This window comes from Rhinolophus ferrumequinum, chromosome 15 (assembly GCF_004115265.2).
Source record: "Rhinolophus ferrumequinum isolate MPI-CBG mRhiFer1 chromosome 15, mRhiFer1_v1.p, whole genome shotgun sequence".
Lineage (NCBI taxonomy): Eukaryota > Metazoa > Chordata > Mammalia > Chiroptera > Rhinolophidae > Rhinolophus > Rhinolophus ferrumequinum.
The window spans coordinates 42,654,281-42,677,645 of NC_046298.1; the positions used below are offsets into that span (position 1 = coordinate 42,654,281).

Consider the following 23,365-nt stretch of genomic DNA (forward strand, 5'->3'; position numbering starts at 1 on the left):
AGCTACTGGGGTTGGAGTGACCACTTCATTAGATCCAGAGGGGCGGGGGAACCGCGAAGTCGCACCCACCTCCTCTCCCATCTCTGGGGCGCCCTGGAGCTGGCCAGCCAGGCTGGGGCAGACCAGCCAGCCAGCTCCTATGTCTGCCGGGCTCCCGAGGGAGAGTTCTGCCTGGGGTGGAGGAGCCCATGAGCAGCACGGCGTGCACACGGAGGGACCAAGTGGGCCAGGGAGGCCGGGTCCATGGAAACAGGAAGAAACTCTGCCCAGCCGTCAGCAAGTGTTTACAGAGCCTGCTGGGCGCCCACCTGCCCTCGTGCTCACAGTGCACGGGGCAGACCCTGCAGCAGGCCCAGCCTTAGGTTTTACCTCACCACGAAACAGACATTTCTACCCGCTAAGGAAGACCAAGGATGCTCCCTCCGTTCCCCATCTTCCTCTCCACCAGAGGTTAATACTGAATCCCGTTCAGGCTGCTCTGCCTGGCCCGGGCCCTCCGGAGACATTTCTGTTTCAGGTCGGAGCTCTCCTGGATTCACCTTTTTGCACAGAGATGGAGACCTGGAGGGTTCTCTCCAGGCAAATGACACCGGACAGAGGGTGTAATCTAGTGAGCACTTTGCACCTGGTTGCCTCCCCCGGGGCAGGAATGAGGCGACCACAGTCCTAATTCTGTGCCGGCATTGCAGGAAGTGTGGACACCTTCCTGGGGACTGTACCGGGGTATAGTGTCCTAAGGGAAGGAGACGTGGGTCCGTGTTGTGAGGAGACCTTCAGAGCAGACGGAGTTCAGCCACATGAGAAGCCGCAATATCCCCAGGTACCCCGCAAATGTGGTTATCGCTGCTGCACTTCAGGAGCCCCCGAACCTACCTCACGATCAGTGAATTGCAGTGGTGTGAGTTCAGGTCGGCTCCGTTCCTTCATCAGGGTTTCCTCGTGGTCTGGACGCTGCCCGCCTGCATCTGTAGCCACAGTGATACCTGTGTCTTTGCATTACACCCGTGTCTACACGGATAGCTACAGCTACAGCTCTGTCCTTATGTGCATCTATGTCCACATCTGTGTTAGTCTCCTGGGGCTGGCGGAACAAGTCCCCACAAACTGAGTGGCTTAAAACTGCACATTTATTCTCTCAGTTGTGGAGCCCAGAAGTCCACAATTAAGACGTCAGCTCCCTCTGAGGGCTCTGGGGGAGAATTCTTCCTTCCTTCTCGTTTCTCATGGCTCTTGGCATTTCTTGGCTCCAACCTCTGCCTCCGTCTTCACATGGCCTTCCCCTTTTCTCTGTGTCTTCTCTTCTGTCTCATAATGACACTTGTCACTGGATTTAGGGCCCAGTTGAATTATCAAGGATGACCTCATCTGAGATCCTAAATTACATTTGCAAAGATCTTTTTTCCAAATGAGGTCGCAATTGCAGGTTCCAAGGGTTGAGTTAGGATGTGAACATTCTCATTTGGGGGCGGGGATGTCCAGCAGTCAGCCTACTGTAACCTATACGCCTATGTCTATGTCTACGTCTGTGTCCTTCTCTATATCCCTGTCCTTACCTGCATTTGTATCTATGTCCTTATCTGCAGCTACGTTTATATCATTATATCTATGAAACAGGTTATAAGTATACAATCAAACGACAATGGGAGTTATCTTCTGGTTGAAGAATCCTAGCTGATTTTAATTTTTTATGATTTTGATATTTATCCAAATTTTTTCAATGAACATATATTACTTTTGTAACAAAAACCAAGAAATCCTATTATATTGAGGAATATAGGAAAGCCTTCCCTGTGTAAAACTGACCTCCTTTTCCTCTCATTTCAAGCCACCGCCTCCTCTCCGACCCCATCTCGGGTGGGTGCACCGTCCTCTCTGTCACACAGGGCATAGTGGCAGCCTTGTCCTGGCCCCTTCTTTCCCCTCATTTCCTCCCATACAGCGCTGTAGGCAGTGGCCCTCCCATCTAACCCACGTTTGCCCAGGTGGGGCTCAGGCTGTCACCCTCGCCGAGGTTTCCAGGTTGAGGGTTGGTGGTGCCCTTCCCCTGTTCTGAGCAATTCCATGGCCCGTGCTGTTCTCAGGATAAACCCTTAGCACAGCCCACCGGCACAGTCTGGCCCCACCTTGCCACAAACCCTTCACCCCAATTAAAGCTAAATTCAAGAATTGGGGTTTTATATATCTCTATAGATCACTTTATTTTTAGGTTTAAAAAATGGTCTGTACTGAATGCTCTGTGTATAATCATGCATTTGGATATAAATATTACGTTTGGGGGGGAGATACGCGGAATCCATAAAATTAAAAATGCAACCAAACTGAATATTAAATAGTACATAGTAACTGGAGAAATGAATGAGGGCAAACGCTAAATTTGAGGTAGCAACAGTGGCCCAACACCACTGATCTGAAGTCCCTGTAAAAATTCAAATAAGTGTTTGGAGATTCAAGTAAACCGTCTGCCCTGTCTTGGTCAGACTTCCCAGGGTCCCTGCCTGGTGTCAGCCCTGAGCCAGCACTCACATAGCTCCTTGTAAATCCTCTTCCTCCCTCAGGCTCGGGCCCGTCTTCTGGTGAAAATGGAAAGGCTGCTGTCAGTACTTAGAGCACAGACTCCACGGTCATTGTCAGTTTTCTGCTGTGGAACGCGCTTTGTGATAGCCGTCTACCAGCCCTGAAGAAATTCAGGCCTGATTCTCCCTCTGGCTTCAGGCAGCAAGTATTCCTTATATGCTCTACACAAAACTTAAAATGAATGCCTTGGGAATCAAAATAATTCGATTAGTGTCACAGTCATGAGAGACCGTGGACTTCCAGGTGAATGGAATCAACAGAAGACTTTCTAAACAAATACACCCTTTTAGTTCATCTTGTTACTGCATTATATCCTTTGATTACCAGCTGTCTGAAAAAAGTTGTTCACAGAAGATTCACAAATTTGCATTAGAATGACCTCACATCAGAACTCCTTTATCTCCATACATCTTTATTCAAGCCAACATCTTCCCACAATTTATTACACTATTTAAAAAGTATCTTTCCCATCACAAAATATACTAGTACTTGCTCAGTACAGACGCCCTAGAAAACAGACAGTGCTCAGTTGTCTCTGAAGATGGCTGCTAGCAAGTCCTGTGCCTGTAATGCATGTCACTCCTCCCACCACTGGGAGAAACAGCAGTCTGTTTCTCCTTCGGGACTCTGGCCACGTCTTGTGACTTGTTTTGACCAATAGAATGCAATGGAAGCGATGCTGTGTCAATTTCAGGCCTAGGACTTACCAGGCCTGGCAGCTCCCACTTCTCTCTTGGAAACCAGCTACCATGTTGCAAGGAAGCTCAAGCTTCACTTACCGAATAATGAAGGTTACTTGGAGGAGAGAGACCACAGGGAGGAGAACCAACCCAGTGTCCTGGCCACCAGCCCTAGCCCACCACCAGCTGACTGCAGCCACAGGTGAGACCAACAGAAGAACCACCCAGTGACCCCACTGTATGGTACTAATCATTGCTGTTTGAAGCCTCGAACATCCGGCTGGTGGTTATATGGCAATATGGTCAGATGCTACAATGTCAATAGGTTCTGCAACTTTAAGAGAAACAACGTAAAATAAAACCAATGTTACCACAGGTTAATTGATATAAACAACAGTTAAGTTCCCAGGGCATCTCATCAACAACGTAACAAAACGACAGTGAACAAAACGATCATCCGAGGACCTGCTATACTAGCAAAAGCCAACAACCCCACAAACTCCCAGCCCGGAGAGGAACCCAGTTAAGATTTTGGTATAGATTCTGCCACATTTCTTTTCCCTGTGCCCATACATAAAACTTAAAAATTAACAACAGGAGGGGCCGGCCCGGTGGCTCAGGCGGTTGGAGCTCCGTGCTCCTAACTCCGAAGGCTGCTGGTTAAATTCCCACATGGGCCAGTGGGCTCTCAACCACAAGGTTGCCAGTTAGACTCCCGCAAGGGATGATGGGCTGTGCCCCCTGCAACTAGCAACGGCAACTGGACCTGGAACTGAGCTGGGCCCTCCACAACTAAGACTGAAAGGACAACAACTTAAAGCTGAACTGCGCCCTCCACAACTAAGATTGAAAGGACAACAACTTGACTTGGAAAAAAGTCCTAGAAGTACACGCAGTTCCCCAATAAAGTCTGTTCACCTTCCCCAATAAAATCTTTAAAAAAAAAATTAACAACAGGAATATGTGGAATCTATAACAGAAACACTGTGGTGTTATTTTTACCTTTCGGGAAAGCTATCCAAAATGACTATTAATATAATAGTTCAGCTGCAGCAGGGAGAGGAACTGGCTAAGTTTACCTTTTAACCACCAGGAGTTGCACTGAGCTTTTCGTAGCTAAGAAAATCAAGACCCAAATCCAAAAACTTAACACGTTTGTGCTGAGTTACTTTAATACTTTGTCTACAAGACTCCACACGCCCAGTGGGCAGGAGCAATTATTTTTTGAGCACCTCCCACCTCCCAAAAATGCTTGAACCAAGAAAAAAAGTATTTGGTTCAAAATACAGGAAGAAATTGGCAAAATCAAAGTTTGCTAACACTTCATTAAACATCTAACAGCAAGTCAAGTCCAGTAATTGTGACATATGCCTACATGTCTTTACATTTGAAAACTATTTGGAGGTTAGCTTTGTCTTGATTTGCAAGAATTCTTGATGAGTGCAGAGAAAACAGCCAAGCTTAAATTAAAGAGCTACTGTGGAAAACAGTCTGTCTTGCAATTCCTCAAGAGGTTAAAGAGAGTTACCATATGTTATGGGCTGAATTGTGTCCCCACCTCCAATTCATAGGTTGAACTCCTAAGCCCCCAGTACCTGAGGACGTGGCTGTGGAGAGTAAGACGTAGCTCAGGTAAAGTGGGGTCCTATGGGTGAGTCCTAATCCAATATGACTGGTGTCCTTAGAAGAGGGGATTAAGACACAGACCCACACATAAGACCATTTGAGGACACAGGGAAGACAGCCACCTACCAGCCAAGGAGAGAGACCTTAGAAGAAACCAACGCTGCTGACACCTTGATCTTGGACTTCCATTCTCCAAAACTGTGAGAAAATTAATTTTGGTTGTTAAAGCTACCCAGCCTATGGGATTTGTTAAGGCAGCCCTAACCCACGAATACGCTACATGACCCAGCAATGCTGCTGCTAGGTACCTACCTAAGAGAAATGAAAACATCTGTCCACACAAATACTTATGCATGAATGTTCACAGCAGTATTGTTCATTATAGCCACAAAGCAGAAACAATCCATGTGTCCATCAACTGATGCATGGATAGCCAAAGGTGGGAGATCCAGACAATGGAATATTACTCAGCCACAAAAAGGAATGAAGCACTGATACACGCTACTGATACCTGCTTGAAAACATCATGCTAAGTAAAAGAAGCCACTCAGATACAACATTTTGTAAAACGACTCGACAAGTCATTGACTAAGATGGTTGAGTGTGTAGTTGACTGATATGAATGATTGCAGTAGACATGTTACCTCCACAACGCGTTTTTCCCCATTTGCCAGGTCAACGCTTTTGGGACCCAACAAAAGACCATGTGTTGTATGATTCCATTTATACGAAATGTCCAGAACGGGTAAATCCATAGAGAGAGAAAGCAGATTCGTAGTTGCCAGGGGCTGGATGGAGGAAGGAAGAGGAAAATGGGAAATGACTGCTAAGGGGTATAAGGTTTCTTTGGTGGGGGGTCATGAACATGATGAAAAAATTGATTGTGGTAATGTTGTACAACTATGGATATACGCAAAGCCACGGAACTGTACGCTTCAAATGGATGCATTGTATGGTATGTGAATTATCTCAGTAAAGCTGTTACACACACACACCCCCGAACAAAAAAAGGAAGAAAGGAATGGGGGGTGGGAGAGAGAAAAGAAAAAGAAAAGTTACCTGTGGTCAAGACACAGCTCTACCTGTCTTGATAAGAAATCAACTCTAAGACGTGTTGTTGAGTGGAAAACGGGAGGAGCGGAGAGGTGTGTAGAATGTGATGCCATTTGTATGGTAGAAAGAATACGGCTCATTGTACACACGTGTACGCCTCTGGAAAGGACTTGCAATAGACAGTTGGGAGCGTCTTTTGCTGCCCCAGCCCATACCCACCCCTGTTCTTCACCGGGGCCTAATCATTGCAGGTCTGTCCTCAGAGCGAGCTTTTCCTGCTTGGTCCAGCCGAGGCTTCCTTCCTGGGGTTGTGTCCTGTGTTCTGTCCCACTTTAAATTCAATAAGAACATTGATAGAAAATTGTAAGTCCCCTAGGGTTGGTGGACATCAAACTTTTTGTTTTCATACCCCCTTAAAGACAGTTCGTTTTAAAAAAATTATCTCCCCCACCATCTCCAAACATTTTCATCATATATGTGAACAAAAATTGTTTTTTAAAAATAGGAGAGAGAAATTAGACATAACATTTTCTAAAAACAACTTGACAAGTCATTGACTAAGATGGTTGATTGTAGTTCATTGATATGAATGATCGCACTAGACACGTTCCCCCTGTAACTCGTTCTTTCCCATTTGCCAGGTCAATGCTTTGGGAACTAACCGTCCGTAGAATTGACAGGTAGTCATTAAACAGCTGTTTGTGTGATTAACATTGTCAGCTGACACCGGACCTATTTGATCACAACTGTATCCATCCAGGGTGGGTGCTCAGTTTGATGGATTGATGGAAGGATAAATGAATGAATGAATTTGTGAATGAAGGGGAGGGGTGGCGCTGCCAAGGCTACCTGACAGCAGTTGAGAGTCTGGGCTTTGAGATCTGAGAGAACGTGTGTTCACTTCCTGTCCTGCCACTTCCCAGCTGTGTGGGCTTGGCAAGCACCCCTTGCACTTTCTCCCCACCAAGCCTCAAGTTTCTCGTCTGGAAAATGGACATATTAATAGCATTATCCAAGTTTCTCCTTTCTCCAGTTTCATAAGTATAAAGCAGTAACTCATTGTTACTTTATTTTGTATATTTATAATTTTTAATCATTTTGAGCATCTGACCATGTGTGGATGAGCTGTTGACGTGACCCCTCTTCTAAATTGCCTGTTCCTATTTTCACCTGTTTTTCTATTGTGCATGCCTTCTTTTCCTCCTTGATTTGCATAAGTATCGTGTACATTTCTCATCGTGTATTCCCAACACCTAGAAATTTGTAGCAATCTTGTTCCATTCTTTTGTGTCTTTGTCTATGGTGACGTGTTAACAGAAACTCTTCATTTTGATATAATCAACTTCGTGGTTTGCCTACTGGTTTGTATTTTTGGAGTTGTGTTCAAGATGTACTTCTTCCTGACCCTCTATCTCCATCGAGATGGTGCCCTGCCTCCCAGTCTTGTGAATTGTATGTTTTTTCTTTGGCATAGCGGTCTCTTAGAGTCCATCTTTGTATGCAGTGTGAATTAGGGATTCCATTTTCGTTTTCTACATATATGTAGTCAGCTCTTCGTGAACCATCTACGCTTTTCAGACACACCTCTAGGTCATTGTCTCCTCCTCCCTGACAGTTCTCTGTATATATGTTTAAAAAAGCACCTGCACCGTGGTTCCCAAATTGTAAGCCAAGAGAGATTTAACATTTTTCAGGAAAACACAGCGACATCTGTCGGACACTGCGGGAACTACCAGCTCAGGTAGTTCGCAGCTTCCACCTTAGCCCCGCCGCAGTCCTTTCGATGACGTCATGTCTTCTTGAAGCTGCGTTTCGTTGGCTGCGGGGATAAACAGCAAATCGCACGCCAAAATCAGTGCGGGACGGGAAATGAGGGTGGCGGTGTTCAATCTGATCCCAAGGTTTGAGAAGTTGTGCAGCGCCACACACACACACACACACACACACACACCCCATTAATAAATAATTATGCTTATTTAAGAATGAAATCAAAGTTTTTCTTTCAGTATATTTTCCAAATAGCTACTAAGTTGTTATCCGGTTGTTTGGGCCTAACTAGAAAATAAACGGGTATTTCTTTTGAGGCGCCATGGAAAAATGACCAAAACACAGCACTGGGGCACAGGGTCACAATACCTGGGTTTATAACCTCTCTTTGCCACACTTGGACATCATGGAACTTCTTTGCCTGTAAAATGGGAATCATGAGTTACAGAGATTAATGACGAAAGCTCATGTAAAATTCTTAGACAATTCCTGACATGTCATTAGCAGGCAGTAAGTGCTAGTTTTATGAAATTATTTCTTTAATTAACCAAAATGCAATACATTTCTACCAGTGCCTTTTTGCTGCACTTAATAATGTTACCAGGACAGTTTTTCCAGGTTCCATAAGGAACTGATAGCTTCACAATTTGACTGTTACTTCCTTTTTCCTTAGTCTGTATCCTTCAGGTTCTTTATAAAATAAGAATTCCCAAGATCTCGAGGTTCCCTGGGCTCCCTGAACCTTTGGTGCAGACCTACAAAGGACGACCCTTTCCTCTCAAGACCCCCACCCTTTAGTTATTTCCTCCTCCTCCCAGAAGGCGGTCCATCTCCTCATCCTGGCATTCCAGGCCTCTGTGTCCTTCCCTGGCTACAGGCTCCTGCCGGGTAAATCATGACTCTGCCACCTCCAGGCCTGTGACCCTGGAGAAGGTCTCTCAACTTTCCTAGCCCAGTTTCCTCATCTGTATAATGGGGATGATAACAGAACCTGCATCATTGGGCTGCTGTAAGAATTACCCAGGTCAGCCTTTGAAGAATCTGCCCTACAAAAGGTGGAAGTGGGGAAGTGCCTGGCTGGAGGCCCCCTTTCCAAACATTCCCCATCCTCATCAAGGGGACCAGCACCTGGTCACCACCATCTCTTTTGGGACCTTGGCAAAGAACAAAGAGCTGGGAAGTCACAGGCTGGGACTGGGAGCTTATCTGCAGCTTAGATGTTGTGTGATTTGGGGAAATTAAACAACCTCTCTGAGCCTCGCTTTCCTCATCCATCTTGGTTAGGTCTCATCTAGTTGATGTGGAGATGGGGTGCGTGGAGCGCCATGGGCCTGGCTGGCAGTAGGGCTGAATTAGCTGCTGTTGGTGTCAGTTACTCCTTTCCCAATGCCCAAAATGGCAAATGTGCTGAATTAAATAGTTGTTGGATTAAAGCACCCTCTGGTGGGCACAAGAAGCCACAGCCCAGGGAAAAGGAATATGGAGCCACCGTTGAAACCGAATTATTTCATTCCTGTTTTCAACAAACTTCCTTGAGTCCCTTCTCCGTGCTGGGTGGTGCTGGGGACCCATCAATGACAAGACAGCCATGCACCTACCTTCCCAGGGCTCACAGTTCAGTGGGGGAGACAGAGTGACAACCCAGAGGAGGCACCTGACCCGGTCCAGGCACTTTAGGCTGGAATGAGATCCCGAGGAGGACAGGCCAGGCCTTTTCGGACCTCATGGGCCATGGTGAGGAGCGGGGCTTTGTCCTGAGGTCAGTGGGGAGCCATGATACGCTCTGAGCAAGTGGGGACAGGGTCAGATCTGTTGAAGGTTGTTGGGGAGGTTTGGGAGTGGAGAGGAAGGACCAGTGTCATGCATGGCGGCCTGCTGGGTCTCTGCTCCCGCTCCCCACACAAGAACGCAGGATATGGTGAGGCCAAAAAGGAACACCCACGGAGCCATAGGTAGGGGAGTCATACCACTATACTCTCGCTGGCAGCTGGGTTGGAGACACAGGAAGCAGGAGCCACACTATCCACAACCTGCCGTCCACTTCTCTCTGTCAACCAACCCCTTGCTAACTGCAATCTGCGCTTGCCAGCCACCATCTTCTTGCTAGCCTCCATCTGCTGCTAGCCTAGCCACGGCAGTTATATTAGTGGCCAATGGCTCACTGGTTACAGCTGACGGCCAACTAGCCACAGCTGATGGCCATTTGATCACAGTCGATGGCCATTTACTACCTGAGCCAGCACCTTTCCACGTGAGGCCGAGAGCCTGGAAACTGCTTTTTGGGGCTCTGTCCCCACAACCAGGAAGGAGACGGGCTGAGTAAGGAGGCACCTGGATGGCGGTGCGACCTGGGGATGGGGGTGGTATCAGGGTGAAGCCCAAGGCTCCCTAGGGAGGGAAGGCCCCAGCTCACTCCCAGTCTAAGGGAGGATGGCATGGTCTTCAGTCTGATGCCACACCCACTCCTGCCCAGGGCTTGGCCCAAGCCTCAAACTGCACATTCCCTCCTGGAGTTCCCATCTGCACCCCTTCAGCCCAGGGCAAGTCCCCTAATGCCCACTGCAAGTCTTGCCCCTTGGGACAGGCCCAGATATGCCAAGAGCGTCCAGAAAAGACCTTTTGGCACCAAGCTGGGAAGGGAGAATGGGCAAGGATGAGGGGAAGGGAGCTGGGTGTGTGTGTGATGGGGTGTGTGGACCTGTGAAAGGATACTAGTCAGTGTGGTGTGTGTGTACCTGGGTGGGTAGGTGTGTGATTGCGTGGGTGGGGGATTGTGTGGGTGTGTCTGGGTGTCTGTGAGTTAGGGTGGGTTAGTGTGATTATGGGCTGACTCGAGCCTACTCCACAACTTGAAACTACCAAACCTCCCTGTGTCTCAGAGAAGCCACCACCACCAGCTGGAGTTTGCACGTCCAGAGCAGAGAACGGACATCCCAAAGTTTGGGTGTCACTCTCCATATAATCCTTGCATATTGGATGATCCTGTCCCAGTCCCTGGCCGGCTCAGGCAAGGAGAGGGGCGCTCCTAGACTCCCTCGTGTGTGAACAGGTCTTACAACAGCCGGAGAGAGGGTTCCCGGGACAGGAAGCGACCTCCTCCCCGCCACCCCCAGCAGGCAAGACCAGGTTGGTGGCCTCAGCCCACGCAAGTCGCAGAGCCCGTGGTTCCCACCAGGGGGCGCTCCAAGACCGCTAGTTGGAGATGTGCCCACGGAAGTGCTTCCCCAGCGCTCAGGTGCGCGCGGCAGAATAACGTGCCCAGATTGATTGTTTCTGAACTGGGGAGGTGGGATTCAACACTGATTACAAAAATAACAATAACATTTTTTCTATAGCTCTTACTATATTCCAAGAACAGTTTGAAGCACTCAGGTTATTTTTTTAATTTTATTTTTTAAATTAAAATACATATAAATATAAAATTAACCATCCTCGCCATTTTTAAGTGTACAGTTCAGTGGTGTTACAAACATCCTCATTGTTGTACAGCCATCACCACTATCATCCCCATAACTTTTTTCACCTGGAAATCTGAAGCTCTATACCTATTAAACAATAATACTCTATTCCGCCCTCTCTTCAGCCTCTGGCAACCACCATTATACTTAATGTCATTATGATTTTGATTATTGTCACTACCTCATATAAGTGGAATCACACAGTATTTGTCTTTGTGACTGACTTATTTCACTTAAGGTTCATCCATGCTGTAACATATTACCAAATTAACTTCCTTTTTATGGCTGAATAATATTCCATTGTATGTATATACCACATTTTGCTTATCCATTCATCAGTAGATGGACCCTGGGGTTGCTTCCATGTTTTAGCTATTACGGTCATATTGTTTTAAGGCAAGTTTACGCACGCTTATTGTTTACATTTTACAGATAAAAAACAGAGAGATGATTTCCCCAGGGTCGCACAGCGCTGGAATCTGAACCCAGGCAGTCTGGATTGATTCAAACCCATGGCCACGTGACTCCAGAGTCTGTGACTGAACACCCCTTCCCTGCCCCCCAAACCCTGGGGCAGGTGGAACGCTGGGTATAGGGGATGAGCGGCAGGGATGAGCTGGAGCAAATCAGGTGGGGCCTGAGTCACCGGGAGGCAATCGCAATCCATGCGCTATCTTGGAGCTCACAGTGGTCTCCCCCCTCCACACACACACACACACACACACACACACACACACACACACATCCCTTCTCGGTCACGGTCAGAGGGGAGATGGTCTGGAAGTGACCTATCCATGATTAATAACCTCAGTAGGACTTGCTGAGCGTTGTGGGGCGTGGGAGGGGGGTTGGCTGGGCACTGGGCTCTGCTCTAAGCATTGGAGTCACAGCCTCTCCCATCTTCCCGAGGACGCTGAGAACGTGATCCCCATTTTCAGGTGCCTAAATGGAGACACCGAGAGATAAGTAACCAAGGTCATTAGGAGGATAAGGGGAGAGTGGAAGTGAGTCCAGGCAGCCCCACTCCAAATACCCTACCCCCACTGCTCCGTTTCCACATCTCTCCCTGCTCCCCCAAGAAGGATGGAGGACAGAAAAACGTCTCCATCTCTCGCCTTCCCAGACGCCCAAGCAGACTCTCCCCACTCCATGTCTGTGTTCTGTCGTTCTCTTAGGGGACAGAGAGGGGCGGCTGGGCCGATCCAGGTAAACGCTGGTTTGGAGTGAAAACTACAATCCCAGAGTCATCCACGGGCTGAATTTGGGGACTGGGCCCTGCAGGCAGCAGTTAGACCCTCCTGCCTTAAAAATACTGAATATTCTTGCTGGCATCACCGGGTCACCAAAATACCCACCCCACATCTGCGCCCTGAGTGGATGCTCACGCTGGGTTTGGGAAGGCGAAGATGGATGCGTCCACTCCGGAGCGGGGCAAACTGACTCCCGGGCTTCTGTGCCAGCCGCCGCCAGAGGGCGCACGTGGGGAATTGTCTCCAAAATGGCCGCTATTCATTTTTCTCCTTGTGTGCGCTTGGGACTGCTCTAAACGAGAGGTCGAGTCTGTCTCCTCTCTGCTAGAATCTGGGCTGGCCTTTTGACTTGGTTTTACCAAGAAGTCAAGTCCCAGCCAATTACTCCCTTCCCCAAACCCTCTAATGGCTTCCTATGTCACTAAAGGTCAAAGCTATAGTCCTTATAATGGTTAGAACTTATCGGTCCAATACCACTGGTCATTTGGGGTCATTTAAAATTAAGTACAATTAAAATTCAATAAAATTGAATATGCGATTTTTTTTCCAGTTGTACCAGGCATATTACAGGTGGTCAAGAGCCACATGTGGCCAGTGCAAGTAGAGGACATTTCCATGATAGCAGAATGTTCTCTGGGGCAGCACGGATCTACTCACTCAGTCCCCATTTTAGCTCTCTGCCTTACTGCCCACCGTTCTCACATGGCTTCAGTCATTCAAAAATCCTTGCTGTTCAGGGAACACGTGGAACCTATGTCTGCCTCAGGGCCTTTGCACTTGCTGTTGCTGCTCCCTGGAGAGCCTTTACCAGGATATTTACATGGGTCTGTCCTTCACTTCAAACGGGACTTTCTTCACAGGTCACATTCCTCAGGAGGGCTTCCCTGACCACCTTTGTGAAAATGTCACCCTTCCTGCCCATCCCCATCTCATTTTGCAGAGCTCTGATTGCCACCTGCCACACTTATTTGTTTCTAAGCAGCGCACTGACTGTGTTTGTCAGGGGGTTAATTAAGAGGGAATTGGCGACACGCGTTTTGCAGTCAAGGTGCAGAAAGGGGGAGATCAGGGGCCCCACAGATTGGGAACGCAGCGAGCTGCTCCCGGCCAGGGGACTGCTGCTGCCCAGAGCCCAGGTCGCTGGGCGCGGAGGCTCCGCGAACAGCCCGTGGCCTGAGGAGGGATCCAGGAGCCCCGGCTTAAGTCGCTGCTGTGGCTGCCACCGTAGCCCCGGCAGCCTCCGGATAGCGTCCCCGCCTCCCACTTCCAACTGCCACCAGTGCCCCTGGGCGACCAGCAGTAGCGCAGCTGGCAGAGGAATCGGGACGTGATTGAGGCCGAGGGTCCCACCGATGATGGGGAGCTGGGGTGGATGAGCGAGGGGTGAGGGGCAGCAGAGTGGGAGCAGGACCGCTGTGGGGAGAGGGCAGGCGAGAGTGTGGTCCGTCCTGTCCCGGGCCGCCTACCCAGCGCCAGCCCAGTGCCCGCACACGGGGGCTGCTGTTTCCAGTTGTCGAATGACTGACTGAATGAACCACGCGGGCTTGGAGAACCGGACCCAGATGCGCCGGGCGAGGAAGGTGCTGCAACGCTCCGCCCTGGCGGGAGGGAGCCCAGGGGCGCGCGGAGCAGCGTCTCGAGTCCAAGTGGCAGGGTCTTAAAGGCCTTAAGATCCCGCCGGAAAGGGCGGCGCGCGGGGCCCACACAGGCCGGTTAGCAGCGGGTTTGTCCCCATGGGGAGCCCGGAGGTGCTGCGGCCCCGAGGACCCCGCGGAACGCTGCCGCCTCGGGTGGGAGAAGACAGCTCCTGGGACCAGGCCGAGAGACCCGCGCGAAACTTAAAGGACGTGTATCCGAGCCCGGAGCTGTGGCTGCTGCAGGAAGCAGGACAGACAAATGCAGAGCCTCGGGGAGCGTTACCCACGGGGCATAGATAAGCCTCCTAGAGAAGCGCGGGGTCCTGCATTAGACAGTGATGGCTGCGGGGGAGAAAAACCCGGGGGGCGGGGCCTGAGGAGGTGGGGCCGGAGAGGATTTGCAATCATCACCTGTTTAAGGTTGTGCGGGGAAGCCCTCACCGAGGTGACATTTGAGCAAAGACCCGAAATAAGTGAGGGGTGAGGCAGGTGAAGACCCCAGGGAAGCGCATCCAGAGGGCAGGAACACAGGTGCCAAAGCTCTGAGCCGAGGCTGTGATACTAGGGGGTTATTCAGGTTTCATCACCGACCCCTTCCGGGCCAGGCTTCGGTGTTGTTTGTCTCTGTGAGGTTTTACGAGGTGAATAGATTGGGGCGGGGCGGGAGGGGTTGTGTGCGCGTGCGCGCGTGTTTATTCTGTGGACAGACCAGGTTTTGGGGAAAAGGTTTGGATGAAGGCAGGTTTTCACTCCCCATTTCCCAGATGAGGAAACTAAGGTTCAGAGAGTCGGAGAAGGGAGCTAAATCCCGGCTTTGTCCTACTCCAGAGCTTCCTCTCATAACCACATAACGGGTCCAGGGCATGAAGTCCAGGTGCCCGGACTCCCAACCCCATACCATACCCAACCTCGTTTCCCACCCCCAGGCTGACCCTTCCTGGTCCCTAGGCCCGCTCAAGTCCTGAGACTCCTGGGAGTGTGGTCGGGTCCTAAAACTACTGCGAGAAAAGACTGGGGACTCCCGGGGCAGTAGACGACGCTACCACCCCTTACTGGGGAGCGGGGAGAAAGCCCACACGAGCTGCGGCGCCTGCCGTGCCCACCAGAGGGCGCTCCAGCACCGCTAGTTAAAGATGTTGCAGGCTCTGGCCCAGCGCCAGAGGCTCCACCTAGCCTTTGAACGCCAGGCTGCGGAAAATGGATATTCCTGGAGGGCAGCCGTTTTTCACGTGAGGTCCTGGGATCAACAGCATTAGCATCACCTGAGAACTTCATAAAAATGGACATTCTTGGGTCCACTCCGGACCTACGGAATCACTTAGGGTTGGGACCCAGTATTCTGTGTTTTAAAAGGCCCTCCAAGGGATTTTGAGAACCTTTACTATGGGGTCTGATTATCTCCAGGAAGCCTAGGGTAGCGGTTCTCAACCCCTGTGCACATTGGAATCACCCCGTAAGCTTTAGAGCTCCGCATGCCCCCACCTTACCCTGGACCAGTTCCGTGAAAACCTCTGATAGTTAAGGCTGGGCACGGGCATTTGAAAGGTCTCATGTCATTCCACACAGCAGCCAGGATTGGGAACCGCTGCTGTAGTAGGGTCTTGTAAAGAATTGGTCTCCTCTGACATATGACAGGATTAAGAAGAGATAATGTCCGTTGGGGCTGATTTGAGCTCTAACACATCAGGTCTTCAATCCTTGCAGCAATCCTGGGAAGAAAGCTCTATGATGATCTCTCAGATGAGTAATTGGAGGTACAGAGAGGTTAAGTAACCATCCCAAGGTTACACAGCTTGTAAGGGGCAATGCTGGAGGTGAGCTGGGCAACCTGACTCCAAATCCCTCCTCACTCTGTCCGCCTAATGGTTTCATCTTTTCTTATCACATCACCATGGGGCCTGGGAAGGGGGACCCAGAAAGGCCCCATCTGTTGCAGGGTAGCATCTCTACATCTGTGTTTCATTTTCTCTTTGGTGATAGTTAGGAGTGGCTGGGCCTGCCCAAATAAAGGCTGCTTTGGAGCCAAAACTCCAGTTTTCTGGGGACTTTCTCCCTGAAAATCCCAGCATGTTTGAAACCACTACCCCAGAAGCAGGAATGGGCTGTATTTTGGGCTGGGCCCTGCTGGCACCATTTGAAACCCCCTTGGATTAAAAAATATAGAAAGCCCTGGTATTGTCTCAGGTTACCAATGGGACCTTTCACCGCTAGTGTCCTGCTGGATGCACATGCCTGGGATGCGAGGGACAGGAACAAACCGAGAATCAGCAGGGAGATAGATTTGCCTAAAGTCTCTGAGTGTATCCAGGTCTCTCACCATCTCTGCTCCGCTCTCCTTTTACCTTCCAGCAACACAAACAGGCCGGGCCCCCAGGTCAGGAGGCCACGATTCTCCAGATGGGCAGCAGACATGACAGCCCCCACCAGCCTAGCATCCAGAGTGCTCACTGGCCACTCCAGAGATGGCCCCACCCACTTGGTTATCTCTCCCCACGTCAGGCCCCAAAGTCCATCTCTCCAGGTGGGGTCCACAACTTGTCTTTTTTCCAAATTTCACTGGGGACTCTTTCTTGCCCAGATATGAGCTGTGAACTACTGTGTTTCCCCAAAAATAAGACCAAGCCAGACAATCAGCTCTAATGAGTCTTTTGAAGCAAAAATTAACATAAGACCAGTCTTATATAAGACCCGGTCTCATATGATATATAATACCGGGTCTTATGTGTTAATTTTTGCTCCAAAAGATTCATTAGAGCTGATTGTCTGGCTATGTCTTACTTTTGGGGAAACACGGTACACCTAGTTCAAAGGGGCTATTAGCATCACAGCAAGCCTCACCAGCAGTGACCACTTCAGGAGACGGAGGGTGGAGAGGGCTGATCGTTCTTAAGTTCCAAGGGAAAAAAAAACTAAGAAACTCAGGCCAGGTTGCAGCCAATCAGGACAGAGCTGACCTTCAGAGCCCCTCCTCCACAATTCCCTTTTCTCCGGCCTCCAGTGAGGTTGGGGTGTGGTCGTTTGCTATCTGTTTTGTCACTGGTGGGGGTGGGGTGGGGACACAAACAATGCGGAGATGTTCTCCAGCTCCCACAGGGCCTTAGCAACCCGATTTCTCCCCGATTGTAAGAACCAGTCACAACCCACTCCACATTACTACACCACAATCCCCCTTTTGGCCTGTTCCTATTGCAATGATTTTTCACTGTGTCCAGTGGCCAAGCTGCCCCTGATGGTGGGGCACAGCCAGTGCTACTCACAGCTCTGGCATGAAGGGTCCCAGACTCTGCATTTAGACACATTTTCCAGATGATTCTTTTGTCCCTTGTAAAACGTATGAAGTGTATAAACTGCAGGCCCTGGACCCTCGGACCTGGCAGAACCCAAGGGTGTGGGGATGGCAAGCAAACTGACATAAACACAGGTCATGGAGGGGACACAAGGACGTGACAGAATCACCCTGGAGCATTCTTCCGCTGCCAAGTCCAAAGCCAAGAAATAAGTTTGTAAACATTTTTATTTGCATGTTGGCTTGTGCCCTCTTTGTAAATTCAAGGAGGCAGTCAATGTGAAGTGTGCAGGAGAAAGGGAGATGAGAAAGGGGAAGAGAGGCATTTCTCCCTGCCCTCGCTCCCTTTTTCAAGCTGAGCACCTGGAGTTGCTTTTGAGGAAATTAACACAACCCCATTGTACAGATTTCCTTCTTTACATTCCTTGGGTTACTAGAAAGACTTTTAAAAATCAATGCATGACAGATAAAATTTTAACATGAAAAGGGGTGCTAGGTAGACAGGTGAGGGGCACTGCCTGGCCTTCACTCGACCTCCCATTTCAGGTGTGGAGGCAGAAAGATCATCTCCGTCCAAGGGCAGGAGAGGGAGGGATGCGTCCTGAGTGGCCAATAAGTTAGTGGGTGGCGGCGGGTGCTCTGGCTTCCCTGCCAGCACCTCACAGCAGGTCCTCTTGTTCGCCCTGCTCTGCTTCTGCTCTGGCCTCGGCCCTCAGCACCCTGAGGCTCCTGGCTTCGGCTGCCCTGGGGACTCTCTTGGGCAGGGTTGGCACCCGGGGAGTGTGCCAAAAGGCTCTCCGGCGCTTGCGAAACCACGAGAAGCGCCCAGGGGTCTGGAACCTCACTGTCTTCACCTGTTTTCGGGCCCTAACTCCTGGGGTGGCTCCTGTGGCCCCCGAGGCAGCTAAGGCTTCAGCTTCCTGGACAGCCGGGGCCTCTGCCCTCTCATTATGTGCAGCCTCTGCCCCCGGGTCAGCTATGGCCTCTGCCCTCTGGTCATCTGCAGCCTCTTCTCTCTGATTACCTGCAGCCTCTGTCCCCTGAACTGCAGATGCTGCTTCCACCGTCCTGTGCCTCCTAAATGAGGCCCAGTTGATCTTGGGCCTCCATCGTCTTGGAGGGGCCTCAGGCTCTGGCCCATCTCCTGCATTCCCCATATTATCCCCCCAGCTGGCACTTCCTGGCACCCCATCTCTCTCCACCCTGGTAGAGGCCTGCTGGGCCTCGCCTACTCCTGGGCTGGACCTCGGGGTCCAACCCTTCACCCTCTGCTTCAGCTTCCCCCAGGAAACCTGGCTAACATACTCTCGCCACCTGTCCGCCTTAGATGGCTGGGGCCCCGGGTTGTCCTCAAACATGGGGACCGGCAGGTTCACGCGGCGGCGGGCCGGCGGCGCACTGGGTTTCTTCTCCCCACGGCGAAGAAAGGCCTCCACCAGTTCCTCGTCATCCTCGCTCTCCAGGTCGCTCCCCAGGAATTTGCTGCCCAGGTAACTTACGGGCATTTTGCGTACCTTCCTGCCACGCCCTGAGCCTTTGTGGCCCTTGTTACTCTTCTCTCTGGAGGTCTCGAAGTCGCTGAACTCGCTATCGCTGGCGTTGCTGCTGTCATAAGTGCCCACAACCAGCCGGGGAGGAGGGGTCACCATCTGCTGGACTCTCCTCCTCACTCGGGGCTCCTTGGGTTTTTTGGGGGGCTGGGGCGGGTGAGGGGTGCTCTTCTCAATGATGCGGGCCACGTCCTCCAGGGTGCGGCCTTCTTCCTCCAAAAATTGGGTCAGCCGCTCCCGAAATTCCGCCTCCTTGGTGGCAGGCTTGGAGATGACCCTCCAGACGCCCCCAGCCAGCCTGACCTCCCGGGGGATGAGCAAATAGTCTACGTCCTCCCCAATCTGCAGCATCCCCACCGTGGAGTCCTCCTCCCTGCGGAACACCTTGCCGATCTTCTTAAAGGTTCCCACAGGCTTCAAGGCTTCCACGAGGACGTCCAAATCCACATCTTTGCAGACGTCGGGGACGCTCCAGAGGATCAGGCAGTCGGGCGACGGGAGGAAGCCCCAGGGGAACCAGCCCCCCACGTGGCTTTTCTCGAGGGTCTTTAAGATCTCCAGGGTGAAATCTGGGGTGGGAGCAACAAGCCCAAACTACACGAAGCCCCTAGTCTTGGGGGTCGAAGTGGAGGTGGGAGGTCCCAGCAGCACTGCCCGGAGAGTCTCACCTCCCCAGCCGAAGATGAGCCAACACCTCCCAATTTCTCTGCTTGCAACAAGTCCTCTCTGGATCAAGGCAGAGTCCCCTCTTAAGGACTGGTGGAAATCAATTGCCAGGATGCTTACGTGAGCCGGGGTGAGGTCAGTCCTGAGGCTCAAAGCCCACAGCAAGCTCCAAAAGTGGTGTCCCAGCTCCAAGTTGGGGCGCACGGGCTGACCCGGGCTCTTCCTGCCCCAGGCACGAGGGACGCGCCTGGAACTTGGGAGAGGACTTCGCAGACAAAGACAGCTCAGCCGCGGCTATTCAATATGGCCGAGGCGCTAGGAGGAGCAGCCCAGCCCCTCCGGAGGGTCTCCCGCCCCTCGGCAGGCTGCCACCCCCGTCCAGGCTGACCTTGACGCGCCTCCCGCCTCCCTGCCCGCGCGCGCGCTGCTGTGGAGCTCCAGGGAGGGAAGTTCCTTCTCGTCCTCCCCCAGGGTGAGGCCCACCTTTCCCCTTCTCATTTTACACTCCCAGACTCGAGAAGACTGACAGCGGGGCTGTCCACTCCTTTTGGGTCGCCCTCACTCCCCTCCCTCACGGGGGTGTGGCCGCGCCCCGGGCCTGGCTGGGGCCACCGCCTCCAAGCTGAAAGCGCGCCGAGGCCCACGTCAGCACCTTCTCCGAATAAGGCAGCAATTCCCAAACCTACCATCCTAAATGTGCGGGTTCCAGCCACGCCCAGAGGTGGGTGTGCTAATGGGGCCGTCCTTTGGAAAGCCACTGACACCGTATAGTACCATTCTAAATTTATGTGACTTCTGGTACCAGCAATTCCTCCCTATATACCCATAAATAGGGGTGGGAAAAGTGGTACCAGGATCTTAATTCACCAGCTGTACCAGTGGGGCTTGGCACACAGTAGGTGCTCAACAAATATTTTTGAGTGAAGTGAATGAATGAACCTAATTGTTCGGCAGGGACTGACTTAATTTTATGGTCTATTCTTACAGTGAAACACTGAGCAGCTATGAAAAAAGGATAGTTAACTTTTATAGAGCACTTCCTATGTGCGTAGGCACCACTGTAAGTGCTTTCTATGAATCAACTCATGAAATCTTCACCATAACATTATGAGACAGGTAATACAATCATTCCCATTTTGTAGCTGAGAAAATAAAAGTCACACAGCAAGGAAATGATTGAATCTGGATTTGAATCTGAAACAGCCTGACCTGGTGTGTGTGTGTGTGTGTGTGTGTGTGTGTGTGTGTGTGTGTGTATACATGTACTCAGCACATGTACAAGCTCTGCCAACCGTAGCTGTTTCTGAGGAGGGGGACTGGGGACTCCAACATGTGGCAGAGATGTGTCCTTTTCACTGTATATCCTTTTGGATTGCATGGCTTTTTGGCAATCCAAAATGTTAATTAAAACAAATGAAATTAAACCAAAGGGCCTCAAACTCGGCCACAGACATAGTGGTTTCCTGGGATTCAGGGGCCAGGATTTGCAAAGCTCCCCAGGTACTACTGAGGCAGCCATGTCAGCACCAATATGCACAATAATAACAATGGCATTAGTAATAATAATTGTTAACTTGCACAAAAGGTTTCCTTGGAACCAGGTACCCTGAATAGCCTGTTGTTATGAATGCTCAAAAGCTATAGGGTAAGGTGCATGCCTTCACTATCATCTTCTTACAAATGGGGACACTGAGTCTGGTCTGAAGTTGCACAGCTGTAAGTAGAGGGGCTGATATTTGAACTTAGGCACTGGAGTAACCATCCAGGCAGGCTCGGAAGACACAGCTGATCTTTATCGCTTGCCTGGATCCACAAAAAACACCTCTTCACTGGGCGGCCTGCTTTCCCTTTGCAGCCTGCAATCCATCCCCAACTGGCAGCTGGAGGGATCTTTTAAAAACGTAAGTCAGATCTATCTGTACTCTTTCTAAAATCCTTACCTAGGAGTAAAATCTAAGTCCTCACCTCAGCCCACGAAGCCCTATCAGTTCTCCCCACGTCCCTCTCTCTATTCCACTCCAACCACACCTGCTGCTTTTTCACTGTTCCTCCAACAATGTTTGCCCCCAACCTCAGGGCCTTTGCACTTGCTGTTCCCTCCACCCAGAATGCTCTGCTCCCACCTTCTCTGGCAATCTCCCTCTGCTCAAATGGCACGTTTTTTAGAGAAGTGATTCTGTCTCCCCCCTCCCCAACCCTCTCCAGGGCCCTATAGCTTAGGAATCCTTAACCATGCCATGGTCCCTTTCCAGCATAAAGTGTTTCAAAGCATAGATTTGCATCCATTGGATTACAAAGGAAACCAATTATAATGAAATACAGCTGTCAAAAGAAAAATTCCAACAGTCAAAAAAAAAAAGTAAAGAAGCCTGTAAAATAATGACTTTAATACAAAGTATAAAAATTGTTAAGACAGGGGACACTAAATCTTCTATTTTTGAGATTTGGACCTCCGGTGTAATTCAAATTAATAAGGGCAATTTAGCTTGAGAAGTTTTGAAAGCTTTCTTTTCTTTGCCTCTTAACGATTCTCTTTTGTTTCTATTTACTTCGGCCCAGTGCAGGCCCTGTGACTTGGGAAGTTTTTCATCTGTATGGGATCCACTCTTCTGGCTCCAACTTAAATCTACATAACGTATGGAAAGGTTGCCATAACCAACTTTACAGCACCTTCCCCCACCCCCAATTACAGACCGAAACAATTTACAGCCTGGTTAGTAAATACAAAACTTGAGACCAAACAAGGACTCAATGCAGTAGTTTGCAGTAGTTTCCAGCTGACGCGACCCTCCTCTTACTTTAATAAATCTATATTTCTATCTGACTTGTGAATTCTTTCACCGCCCGCGAGCGAGGAGATACAACAAAAATGAATACGTGTAATTTTATTTAACTCAAGATATGTGGTTTTATTTAACTCCTGAAGGAACCAGGCAGATGTTTAGAAAAAGAGGAAAGGGGGCGATTAAAGGAAGGGAAGGGAAAGAGGAAGGAAGACGCTTGGGGAATGGAGGGAGGTCAGGGTCTTAGCGAGGCCTTTGCACAATTGTTGGCTCACTCGGTTGGCTTTGCTTTGCTGGATTTTCTGCTCCTCCTCGCCAGCCCCATCCGAGGCCTCTGCCCAAGCCGGGCCTCGCGCCACCCAGCTCCTCCCTTTTGCTCCGTTTCTCGCCCAGCCTCCCAGCGGTCTCCATGGCAACGAGGAGACGCGTTCCAAAGCGCGGGTTGGCTCTGAGAGGGTAGAGTGGGGCGGGCCGGGGAGGGGGGGAAGGGGTGGGGGCAGGGCAGCGCCTCTTTCCCGCTTCTTATCCCTTCCTTAAGTCTGATGCCCCAAGTCACCTTCTCTTAGAATGTGCTTCGTAGAGGCCCAAAGCTGAAAATCCCAAATCTGAGAAGTCAAAATAATGACCTCGAAGTTGAGACATTTGGGCTGTTTCTGTCTTTGGTTGGAAGGAAGGGAGGGTTATCCTAGAAATGAAAACCTCATATGTTCAACATTCTTACAGAAATTGCCAACCTCTGAGCAATTCACTGTGGGTGTTTTAACTTGCCCAGGTCTCTGGCAGGCAAGATCCTTCTCCAGCCACCCCCCTCCCCCCCCACACACACAAAAGGATAATTATAGCTTCCACTTTTATATTTATTTAAAAGAAATGAAAAATCAGAAAATAGGGGGAGAAAACAAAATATGGCCCAAATCTCTCTACCCAGTTTCACTTGGTTGCCGTTAAAAATAACAATAGTAATATTAAAAGTGACACACACACACATGCTAAGAAAATGCTGGAGTTACAGAGAGGTGTAAAATGAAAAGCAAC

The 23,365-nt window shown here is 50.2% G+C and overlaps 1 protein-coding gene across 1 annotated transcript; it reads right to left on the reverse strand.

Moving 5' to 3' along the window:
* Window positions 1-17,541: 17,541 nt before the first annotated feature.
* On the reverse strand, window positions 17,542-20,048 carry CCDC8 (coiled-coil domain containing 8). The gene has a single exon (XM_033127108.1). It carries the CDS (start codon window positions 19,230-19,232, stop codon window positions 17,991-17,993), a length of 1,242 nt encoding a protein of 413 aa, XP_032982999.1. The 5' UTR covers window positions 19,233-20,048; the 3' UTR covers window positions 17,542-17,990.
* Between the last annotated feature and the right edge of the window lie 3,317 nt (window positions 20,049-23,365).

Bases quoted from the DNA above. Each gene is read 5' to 3' on its own strand.
- CCDC8 (XM_033127108.1), bottom strand. From the start codon at position 19,232: ATGCTGCAGATTGGGGAGGACGTAGACTATTTGCTCATCCCCCGGGAG.